General features: G+C 42.1%; 2 protein-coding genes across 2 annotated transcripts; one reads left to right on the top strand and one right to left on the bottom strand.

Moving 5' to 3' along the window:
• Positions 1-3,144: 3,144 nt before the first annotated feature.
• Positions 3,145-5,488, bottom strand: LOC128728609 (bifunctional arginine demethylase and lysyl-hydroxylase PSR). The gene is made up of 4 exons (XM_053822237.1): positions 5,416-5,488; positions 4,067-4,425; positions 3,653-3,997; positions 3,145-3,570 (listed from the first exon to the last, which is right to left on the bottom strand). Exons 1-4 carry the CDS (start codon positions 5,486-5,488, stop codon positions 3,145-3,147), a joined length of 1,203 nt encoding a protein of 400 aa, XP_053678212.1.
• Positions 5,489-10,737: 5,249 nt separating this feature from the next.
• LOC128728607 (probable 4-coumarate--CoA ligase 1) lies at positions 10,738-11,417 on the top strand. Its single transcript, XM_053822235.1, has 2 exons — positions 10,738-10,845; positions 10,911-11,417. The coding sequence occupies exons 1-2, from the start codon at positions 10,738-10,740 to the stop codon at positions 11,415-11,417; spliced, it is 615 nt and encodes a 204-aa protein (XP_053678210.1).
• Positions 11,418-11,823: the final 406 nt, after the last annotated feature.

Genomic DNA, 11,823 nt, shown 5'->3' with positions numbered 1-11,823 from the left:
TTTTACAGCACTTTATGTAGCGGTTTGAGAGCATAAAACAAGCCATTTCAAGGCAGTTGGTGGAACTGGATTGGCGCTTCGTTGATACAGGAATGGCCGGCCACACCGTTTGTAGCAAATTTTCCACCCTCAAAGAGATGGGGTTTTCTAGTTATTTTCCCTGCCAATTCCGTGACTGCCCCCGGGGGCCGTGATTTGCGCGAATGTGGCGCTTTTTTTATGCGGTAGATACAGCAAACCCGTGAAGCCATAGAGAATTGGCCAACGATGGCGACAGCTTAAGAGGAGTGAAAAGCAAAAAAAAAAACAGAAGAAAAACAAAATGAAATCCCGACGACCGGCATACCGATAAAGCTTCAAGCTGGCGTCGTTCGAAGCCGCAGGCAAAGCCCCTGGAAGAGCTTCGGTGCGGTTTTCTGCGAGGAAAAGCACCGATTGGAAGATTGTGCATCGTTTTTTTTTTGTTTTTGTCTTTTCTTTTCCTTCCCCACAAAGCAACCCTGGCTCGGTAAAGTAGCTCACAGTACGTTCACGGAGGGAAAATGGATACACACTCCGCTTCAACTCAGCAGCCATTGCAGACATCACAAGCCGATCGTAGTAGGTTACTCTCGGTATGTTCCGGGTGCGGTTGGCACCAACACCACACATACACCATCAGCCCGTGGAAAACCCCCCACCGTCGCGGGGTGTCGTTTTCGCACTTTTCCAATCGAACTTGCACATCCTTTTTCGGCTCCCGAAAATTGGTTCCCCACTTCGATGGTTCGCGAAGCTCACCGAGCCCTCCCCGGAATGTGGTCCATTTTTTGTTGCAACCCGCCACGGGCACGATGGCGGACGGAGAATGTTTTCACCGTGCGGAGCAGGGCCCATCCGGTCCGGTTCTAGTTCTAGACGCAGCCATAAGATGGCGAACGAACACTTACCGAGCAGGTGGGAGAACTTCCGTCTGGGCAGCTTTTGCGAGGAGGAAACGACACGAATCGCCAACGCACCGAAACCGTGCGATGGTGGGAACCATGCGACAAGGCGTTCACCGTTGTTTGGCGTGTCCTGTGGAGCCACGTGCCTTCGGGTGGGGAATGCGGCTACGCTGCTGAATGGTTCTTGCTTTATCAGCACTGGAGAATGGTTTTTGAGCAGCGTAGCGATACGGATGTTTCCGACACAGCAACTGCAGGCTTGGGGGCTGATGATGACGGAGCGCGCACCCTGCTTGTTCGACGTTTAGAGTTAAAATGATTCGAAAATGAATACTTCGAATGAACCGCTGGTCGCGCGACGTGAATGACATGACCGTTGGTTGCTTGGCTGTCAAACGGATGGAAAACTGTGTCAGATAAAGAGTCGTTATTTTTTTTTTAAACAACAGCTACGAGCGAAGCAGGTTTTTATGCCGTATAAGCGCTTGATTGCTTTTAAATTGAACATAATTTTTAGCCAAATATATGCTGCAAAGAGGGATAACACTTGGGAAACGGTTGAAAACAGTTTCGCAAAATATAAATTTTCGAGTTTTTTAAATTTTGACAGTCAAAAATTTGACAGTTTGATATTGCATCTTTCATGTTTCGAATACAGCCATTTTAATTTAAGCGTTATTCAACGGAATTCTTTTGTATTAACTAGCACACGGGTGCAAATAAAACTGAAGTCAATGAAATATAGTATATATAATATAGTAGCAATCTTGCGTACTATTGGTTTAATCAACAGAACTAAATCAATTTGAATTGATTCATTCGTTCGTTGGTCAATATTTAGTCACCAATATAAAATAGGCAACACGGATGGATTATGGATGAAGATGGGTGATAGATAGGGACAATATATATGACAATAACTATTGACAAAATTTTAAAATTTGTAATGACTTCAAATTTAACTATTATAAATTATCATCAATTTGAGAAAAAACGTTTTACGCATTGAAGTGAACTTTAAATATTTTTTACGTAATATTGTAAACAAGTAGTTTAACGTTGAAAATAAAAAAAAAAGTATGTTTTGTTAATTTGTTTTCGTTTAATCAGACAATGAAAGCCAAACAGCATGGACTTCAGTTCATTACATCGTTTATTAATTTCTTCATTGCCTATTTTGTTTAAATCTTCCTAACTAGAATCTCAGGAATAATATACCGTTTTTTTGTTGAGGGGCTGTTGATTGCGTAGGTTACTAAAATGATTATTTACCAACAACCGTACCAATTTGTTATCGCCCATGTTCTGTAACAGTAGCTTGGTCGTTTTGAAGAATTGATCATAGTACGCCCAGTAGCCGTACACAATTTTTGATGATGGATATGATGCTGGCAGATCGACCTGAATTTAAGTATCTTGTATTTTGCGCTCACGTGTTTTTCCATTTAAAAAAAACCTACATTCTTTCGTTCGCTAGTTTGAGGAATAGAGAGTTTCTTTGTATCGTTCCATTCGCTGGATTGGTTTCGAACGTTTGTTTAGCTACTTAATCTTAAGACGCTTGGCTATACGTACATTATTATGCCGTTAGAGTTGCTTTTCTTTGCTTTTTGTTCCACTTTAAACATCAGTTTTACTAAAGGCACAAAACCGCTGATTACATGCTTCACCATTTGAGGCTTTCAGTCATGACAGTCGTCCTTGCTATCGATAACAGTGTTGATGGTCATTCGAATTAAGTGCGGGTTCTTGCCGTTTTGCTGTGCTCTTTGTCCTTGTAGCGAGCCTCTTATGAGCTGTCTTTCATTGTTTTATTGCCTGCGCTGATTGCATGGATTGCATCTAAGGGTTTACTGTTCTATTAAACTACAATTCAATTAATTATTCTAGAATTCCCTATTTGTCAATTCCTACGTGTGATGAAGCAAAAATAAGGACAGCGTTAAGCAACCAAATTCAGTCATCGGGTTCGCTTGGTATTGTAATACTTTCTAAACCGATTTTTTCAAATGAAAATTAGTAAGGATAATGAAACTTAGATAAGTTTTAATTCAAGTACAAAATCATCTACAAATTCAATGGTCGCAGCAAAAATGTGAATTAATTGCAAATCTCAAATCAAGTGGTACATGCCGAAGAATCAGAACTGAAGTACAAACATATACAGTAGGCATGTGACCACCGAATTTGGCCGCTTAAGTCGAGTGAAAAAATCCGGTTAAAGCGAGAACCCAGTCATCGAGTCGCCACCATCGTTAGCCTTTTTATGCTTCTTCGATTTGTGGGCAGAAAGCGACTCCTGTCCGCTGTCAGTGTTCGACTCGCAGGCGCTGTCGTCGTAGCTGCTCGAGCTGGAAGACGATGAGCTAGAGTTGCTCGAGCTGTCCGACGCCACGCCCGTGCTTTGGCCGAGATCCGTCTCGGACGCAATCTTCGCCAGCTCCGGTTCGGCTTCCTGCAGCACCTTGTACCACTTGGTGGAGAGTTTCGGCCGGCCGCGTACCGTTTTGTGCCACACAACGGGGAAATTCGTGCGGCTGCAGAAGTTCTGCGTTACGGCAACCGTATCGTCGAGGTTGAGTACGACGTGCCACCAGCCTCCTGGGACGAACACCGTTTCGCCTGGTTTTTGCAAAATCTCAAGCTGAAATCAGAGAGAACACGCGTTGAGTGATAAGTGAGTAAGCATATGAATGGTTCCGGAGGATGCCAAAGACCGAGCTTACCGGTTTGCAATCCGCTGGCCAGTCCGATTGCTGCGTGCGAGGATAGATCAGGCTGAACCACGTGATCGCTTCGTCGCGTTGCTTGCCACCAATGGCACCGGTTACTTTCAGCATCTCTTTGGATGTGTGCGTCGGAAACAGACACCAGCGCTTGTGGCCGTGTACGAGCGCATTCCAGGCGCTCGTACCGAGCGGATCGATATGTATGCCGGTGCCAGAGCGCGCTGGGCCCATCACAAACCACCGATACGGTGGACGGCGAACCTCTCCCGCGTGTTTAAATAAATCATCCCGGAAGTACAAGGGCACCTCGTAATCCTCCAGCAGCTTTCGTCGTCGATGGTGCTACAAATAGAACATTAACACATCGTGAAAAAGGCCAGCTTCGACTGCGATGGCCTCTCGAGCCCATACCTCCCCGAAACTGCTATCGAAAATGTACAGAGGACTGTCGTCCGAGGTCGAACGCATGTACTCGACGTAGTATTTCATCTTCATCTTCACGCTGTATCCATCATTATCCTCGCCGCACTTGAACTTTTGATTGCGATACTTTTTGGCCAGCCGCTCCAGTGTCCACTTGTGGGTGGCCTTCCAGTCATTTTGTGTACCTTCTATTACGACGGGTTTGTAAATACTTTCGAAGCGTTCTATAAACTCTTCCGGGCTTACTTTATCTACGTGGATGCGCTCTACGTTATCCACGAACTTGTTGAACGGCTCAAAGTCTTGATGGTAACCTAGCTGCACCCATGCTGATTTGTCAGAAAGTTCTGAAAGTTACGCAAAGAAAAACATATTATTCATTTTTTGCTCAAACTCATATATGATACAGCACAATGAATTGTATGACACATTAACAACGATTTAAAAATGCTTATTCATTTGAACAAAGGCAAAAGAAATTCTTTATAGTTTTAATGAATAAGTAGACAATTTTGTAATGACTTTTTTTTTCAAGTTTAAATTTCAATACCCATACTACAAAGGAATAGCTATAAATTTGACCATGCCCTAGGGTAGTACATTGACTTTTTACCATATTCCGGAGAATGCAATGTCCTTGAAATTACTTTACGATCAAAGAGGCAAATCTTCATAGGCATTTTCTTGCCGGTTAGGTTCAGCTATATCACTTCTTTTATCATAGATTCAAAGCGTTCCCGTTCACCCTTTTATGCTGAGTGTTCTATTTTACATTTTTTTAAACTCTGGTTTCCACAGATAGTTTACCGTATGCGTTCCATACGAAGACAGGTGATGCGTTTAAGCTATTTTTAGATATTCAAAGCATTAATTAATGTCAAGAGCAATCAAATTAGGGCACATAGATTTGAATCCGCCTCACATGCGGTTTGAGTTGAACAATTTACCCCGATTTGCTATGGGGTAAATTATGCTGAGTGTGGCATTGAAAAAAAACAATGTATGAACGGTGAAATGCTGACTAGTCGAATAGCTTATTAAAACTAAGAAGGCTGGGGCATGTTTGTAGTTGAATAAAACATTATGGAGCGTAATGCACTAAGCAACCAGAAGAACAGAGTCGAACAGAAGCATCCAGAAGGTGTTATATGCTCCGGAAAGGCACTATGCTTCGCCGATCCTCAGCTGCGGAACGTCAGACGGTACATGCATTGACGTTTGTGGCTGCGTTTGTGTGTATGCGAGCGAATTCGCGAACCCCCATCTGTCGGATGTTGAGCTCCGGATTTTGCAGAATTTGCAGGTGTATGTTCCGAGGCACCGTGGGTTACACCTACCGGGTCTAGCTTTCCTCTTCACTTCCCGGACACGTTTTCGAGCGCGATGAGAAAGCTTTACAGGTGCGGCCATTTAGCGCGTCGCTTCCAGGTAGATTGCTTGTACGAATGTAGGGCGTTTATCGTTGTCTGCGGAGGTTACGGTAGTACTATTCCTTTTGTGTTTGCTGATTTCGTGTTGGTGCACGCGTGCCACCGGCCACTCGGTCGGTTCGGTCGCCGTATCCTGGAACAACGGATGTCACTTGGCACTTTCGTGGAACTGCATCCGGTGTGTTTGGTCCTGGACCAGGCACAATGTCACAATGTCGATCGCTCCCACCGCGTGAACTGAATGTGTTAACGAGCTAGGGCTTCGGTGGGACCGACCTCGGGTGCGCGGGATGGGTGGTGGTGGTGGAGGGTTGAAACGTAGAAATTAAAGGGGAAAAGAAAACGAATCCACCAATCGGGATGTAAAAAAACTGACCACTCAAATGCACGCACGTCCTTCCGTTACGAAGCGAGTGCTACGATGTGCATTGGCTACAATGAACAATGGCGGAATGACAGTTGTGATGTTTTTCTCGCTCGTTATCCTATCAATGCGTTCGATAGAAATTCACTATGGGCTAGCAAACCGGTTGACTATAAGTCGGTCGGAAATGACACTGCTGAACATGAGTGGAGCTGGCTCACCATATCTAAATCTTGAAATAGTAGTGAGCTCCATCTAGCGGAGGAGGTGCGTGACTTTTGAGTGCTTATAACATAAATTTGAGATCCTTTATAAGGGCTCTCAACATTTTCCCCATGTTACGCAGCTGACCAAAGCACCTCACCCAGGTGACAAAGTCACTCTTACATCTCTAAATTTGTTTATATAAGTCAATGAACGGTTATGAGTTATCCAGGTAATTTCCATTCCTGTTGTCTAGCGCAAAATACTTGTTACGATTTAATATTGGCCTATGCAAAATATTAACCCTCCCTCCATTCAACAACTCCACACACTCAACAACCTCGCTCCCTCCCCCTTTCCATTTAAGTACATTTTTACCAAAATATCTGTGGTGGAAAAATTATATTAACGATGAAATTTGTTCGACAGTATCTAACTTTACCATATAAACAAGACACCTTTGAGCTAATCCATTTATTTATACATGCTTATACTAACCATGGGTGACGTATACATGACAGCGCTCCTATTTTCAGGGTACTGTCAAAAATGAGAAAGGTACATTTTGAGTTTTTACCGTTTTTACCTTTATTTCTAATGTAGTCAAAAATGAAAAATCGTTTTCGGAAATGAAAATTACGCCTTGAACATCGATCAAACCTGGTAATGGTTATGACAATCACTCATTTTCATAAGCCTGTGGAGAAATGATCATAATACAAAAAAATATTGTTTAAAAATGGAAAGTGCAAATAACAATTCTTATGCCTACCTTCATGGTTTATAATATCCCGAAGCAACTTCGTCGCTCGGATAGTCTTCCACGAAAACTTCATCTAAGGTCCTAGGTGTAGGTGAGTCGTCCGCTTTAGCAAATATATTTTGATTTTGGACGAGCAATTTATTCTTCAACCTTGCAGCTTCAATACGCCACTTGGTCAATTCTTTGGTTGTCGACCAGTACAATTCTGCAGCGGAGACGAGCTTCATTTTTTCGGAGTGCATTAGAGTTTCCTTTTCCTCCAGTTTATCTCTGTTCGGAAAAGTATTAATATAAATATAAAAGATATTCAAACACGCTCAAGTTAATGCCTACCTCATATGATTGATTAATCTTCGCATATATTCATATTTCTCGGCTAAATACTGTCGCTCCACAAAATTGCTACGAATGAAAGCCTTGTGCCGCTGGAAGGCCATATTTGTGACATCTTTTTTTAATACTGCAGCATATGCTTCCCAGGTCTCAAAGCTTAGATTTACTTGCCTAGCATAACGGAAGATATTTGCTTGGTACAGCACATTCTGATTATAAAATTTTTCTGAACAGTGGCAATGTTCCTCTTCAAATGGGATGAAGCGCTCTTTTATCAAGTCGATTAAATTACCCAAATCAACGCGGTGGTCTATTATTTTAGCGAAGGGTAAACTCTCTTTGGATGACGAGAATGAAAAGAAAATAATAAAAATGAGAATTTTAAATTAGTTCTTATGTATATTGTTCACACACTACTACTTACTTGCGTCATCAGGACCACCTAACTTGGCTTGCTGGATCAAAATAGAACGTTGCTTTTCGGCAATCTCGAGCAGATTACGCAGCTCTTCACTTTCAAGCTTTTTGCACTCGTTGTTGCTATGAGAAACGGCGAGTTTTGCAGAATTAAAATCGACTTCGTCCTCCAAACAAGCCACCTTGGACTCAGCCTCGTCAAACATGATTTTCATGTTTGAAAGTTTACCCTGCAACTCAACGATTTTCTTCGAGTACGCACAGCTTTCTTGATCCTGCTGTTCAGTCGATAATGACATTTCGAGTAATGCTTTTTCCAACGTTATAATTTTCGCACTTAATGCGTCGATACGAGCTTTCTTTGTGTGTATATTAACTGCGAGAGTTATATTTCGATTTCGCAAGTGTATGTTTTTCATTTCCAATTCGGCCTTTCTTTCCCTTGCGCTTGGATCGAGAAGTTTCTTAAGATTGGTTGACATATTTTCATTGAGCTCTTGAATCGTTTTCACTGTGCTTTCTAGCTCAAGGGCACTCTTTTTTAACTGATCCTTTTCCAATTTTATTTTCATAAGCTGTTCACATAATACCTTGTGTTCTGCCTTTAATTGGCTTAATTCATCCACAGCTGGTTCCATCACGAGGTATCGTAGAAAACTGCACCGCTAGTGTAATATATTATGCAACACCTTAAATGTTCGCTATGCCTACTATGATCTTCCGTCAAAACTGACTGAAGTTGCACTGTTAAAATCAACTAGACAATACTTTAGCCTAGGAAGTGTATTTTAAAAATTTGCACGTCAATTCGTTCCGCAGTAGAAAATTTCATCGTTATTCCACCTGATGCCACGATTCAAGTGTTTCTTCCTCATACGTCATAGCCACGGTTGCCCAGGTTAACACCTTGCGTGCCATATCAGGCAAAAAGTGACTAACGGAAAATTTGGTAGAATGCCATGTTACCCATTTTTGGGTTACGGCAAAAACGCTTCATTTTAAAATGCAACTTATTTAAAATGGACACACTTTTTTAAAATGGGCATCCGTTTTAAACGCTTTTTAAAATGGGCATCCGTTTTTTCAAACGCTTTTTTTAAAATGGGCATCCGCTGAATTAGCAGCATCACTTCCGCTGGTCATTAGCGAAGAACATAGTTGCCATAGATTCCATACATTGGCAGACATTGGAAGATTGCTGCCTTGGAACGCTTCTCAAAAATCATTTAAAAAGTGGTGAATTTTCGAGATGGACGCGGACTCAGAAGAAATAAAAAAGTACAAGGTTGCTAACCTTTGCATACAATATCTTATTAAAGAACTAAAAATGGAGATCAATCAGTTAAATCAGGACACACTGAAAGGAGCAGAAACGCTGAAAACAGTGCGCAGTAAAAATTATGAATTGTTGACCGAGCTCGAACTAGTGAAAGCCGACTCTGAAGTGGAACTGAAAGAAATGAGCTCAGCAATAAACAGATGCAACGACTTGTCCGATGCCTATGAAAATGAATATGTAGAGCTCACATATGAAGACTATGTTATTGATTCTTTCATTGATTCAATGATATCTGATAAGAAATTACTCAAAAAAAAATTATCCAAGAAATCATCCACTACTAGCCTGCAGCATGAAGAACCCTGTGAGCATTCGGAGGAATTCCATAAGTTGCGGGAATATATTAAGAAAAGAGAGAGTTATCTAGTGCTGACTCAATCTAAACTATTTAGAACGAAGTTGAACTTATATTCTTGTCGCGAACAGTGCACTACTGCAATCAGCAAGACACAGTGTGAAACACGAAAAAATGTGAAACTGCAAAATGCGCTTGATGCCGTCCTGAAAGAAAATTCTGCATTAGTCGTTGGTCTTGAAAGCAATCCTGATAATGCAAGTAAGTATTTAGAACAAAACACAGTCGAATCAATTTTAAAAAGTTCACTCTTTATATATTTTCATATTTGGAAAACAAAAAGGAAATCCAATCCTCGCTGAGTTAGTGGACCAGCATCACATATTGGAAATTTTAATCCAGATTATGCAAAAGCGATGCTTTGCCCTGCGAAATGAGCATTGTGTCTGCTCAACAATATTTCAACAGCAGCAAGCGCTCTTCGTAGAGACAGGCCACCTTTTTGAGGATACTATGAGCAAGGTTTTTAAGGCCAAAAAGAGTTTGATTACAGCACTTGAGGAACAAATTGAAGGTTTAGCCATACAGCTAGATGAAGCATTAAATCGTTCCGGATATTTAGAGCGACAGATTCTATCTGAAAAGAATGATTTTGTCAAAAGTTGGGATAAATATTACAGGTGGGTTTTGGATTCCATGTGATCGTTTATCATATTTCTATCATTTCTTCTTATATTTTTGGAAAACCTATGTACTTTCGAGCAGCGACGAATTATCTAGGTTGGATTTGCGTACTCAGTGGTCTCGAGAAACATTGAGTTCCGTAACTGAGCAGAACAGCATGGCAATGAATGAATTGACCAAATGGCGCCTAAGAGCAGAACGATTGAAAATGAAATTACTCCAAGAAAATGAAGATTCCTTAGCTGAAAAAGGTGACGCACCTACACCTAAGCCCTCAGATGAGGCAAAGAGCTTTTCTGGAAAACCGAAGGAGCAAAATAAAGCAATCGAGAAAGTTGTGTTCGGCGAAGACGATTCAGACGACGAGGTTGCTTCGGGATATTATAAACCATGAAGGATGCTATAAGAATCGTTACTTGCACTTACCATTATTTTTATGTATTATGGTCGTTTCATCTTCGGCTTACGATTATTAGTTATTCTTGTAATCATTGCAAAATCACTGAAATCACCTAATAATTAAATGAATTTATATTAGTAGCTTACAACTTAATTCTTTTCTAGCACGACTAGTGGGTAAATTCACAACGATCGATTTTGATTACTTGCAGCTTCCAAAAAATCGCACTACCAACGTTTCAATTACAGCTTCGCTTCAATAGGACAGCACATTTGTATACGAGCAGAGCTGAACAAATTATTCGATGTTAGATTCAATTCCTCAAGACCCACGTGAGGTTGTTTGCGATCGGCGGAAGTGCTGTACCGATGGGGTTACGCACCGTCATCAATCAACGAATCCTGGTGTCTGGCAAGGGTTTCGTTAGGTTATGGCTGTTTCGCTAGGTTATGGCACCAGCGAGACCGGATCCATCTCATACGAGCTGATTCCACGTGGCGATTCCATCGGATTACTGCTACCGGGAGTAACGGCCAAGGTTAGAATGTGGGCTGGAGGTGAACGAACACAGACAATACTGACCATTTTCGCTTCCTTTGGCAGATTGTAGACGAGACAGGACAGTTCTTAGGACCAGGTGAATCAGGAGAGCTGCTTGTACGGCTGGTGTATCCGTTTCTCGGTTACTACGGCGATACGTTGGCCACACACGCCGTCTTAGACGAAGAGGGCTTTGTTCGCACCGGTGACATCGCGTACTTCGACGATGCTGGCTTCCTGTACCTGGTTTATCGTAAACGGGAAATACTCAAGTACGACAACTATCACATTGCGTCGGCTGAGCTGGAGAGTAGGATCCGAACGAACCTGACCGGTGTACGGCAGGTTGTCGTCATCGGTTTGACCAATTCCGATCGCCCCTACAATGATCGTGCTACGGCGCTGAATGTCCGCATGGATGACGACGATGGACGGCCGGATCTGCTCACCGAACAGCGCGTGGTTGACCATTACGCCCGGACAAATTCGGCCGGTACACAAACACCTGCATGGAGGCGTTATCTTTGTCGAATAACTGCCTATGACCGTCAGTGGAAAGGTAATGCGTAATAAAGGTGGTGCCGCGAAACAACTAGCGACCGAACAGATTAGCCTTAGGAACAGTAAAACGATTAGGACGACCATGGTTTGATTCCTTCTTACATAATACAATAAGGTTTAACACTGATTTGCGATAGATCTGGCCGTCTGAGCGGTTATTTAATTAATGAACATTCTTACTTCTCTCGTTTCACGCAAAGCTAGTAGACTTCGCAATCCGTTATAATACAAATTTTATATTACATGATTTTTACTTCTAATGATGGCCATTCACTCCCTTTTCAGCACAACCGGAGCAAATCGTGATCATCTCAGTGCTGATATTGTTGTATTACATTTCACGACGTTTCTTCTTCTTTAATGGGGCGCCGTGTTCGTGCTCTTTTTTGTTGTCTATGTCGTACAGAGCAGCCCG

This window comes from Anopheles nili, chromosome X (assembly GCF_943737925.1).
Source record: "Anopheles nili chromosome X, idAnoNiliSN_F5_01, whole genome shotgun sequence".
In the NCBI taxonomy this organism is placed as follows: Eukaryota; Metazoa; Arthropoda; class Insecta; order Diptera; family Culicidae; genus Anopheles; species Anopheles nili.
This window is presented reverse-complemented; position numbering and strand designations above follow the sequence as displayed.

Bases quoted from the DNA above. Each gene is read 5' to 3' on its own strand.
- LOC128728609 (XM_053822237.1), bottom strand. From the start codon at position 5,488: ATGGCCGCACCTGTAAAGCTTTCTCATCGCGCTCGAAAACGTGTCCGG. The intron at 4,426-5,415 runs GTAGGTGTAACC...CGTAACTTTCAG, and splicing joins GAAGAGGAAAGCTAGACCCG to AACTTTCTGACAAATCAGCA. The intron at 3,998-4,066 runs GTATGGGCTCGA...TTCTATTTGTAG, and splicing joins TCGATAGCAGTTTCGGGGAG to CACCATCGACGACGAAAGCT.
- LOC128728607 (XM_053822235.1), top strand. From the start codon at position 10,738: ATGGCTGTTTCGCTAGGTTATGGCACCAGCGAGACCGGATCCATCTCA. The intron at 10,846-10,910 runs GTTAGAATGTGG...TTCCTTTGGCAG, and splicing joins TACCGGGAGTAACGGCCAAG to ATTGTAGACGAGACAGGACA.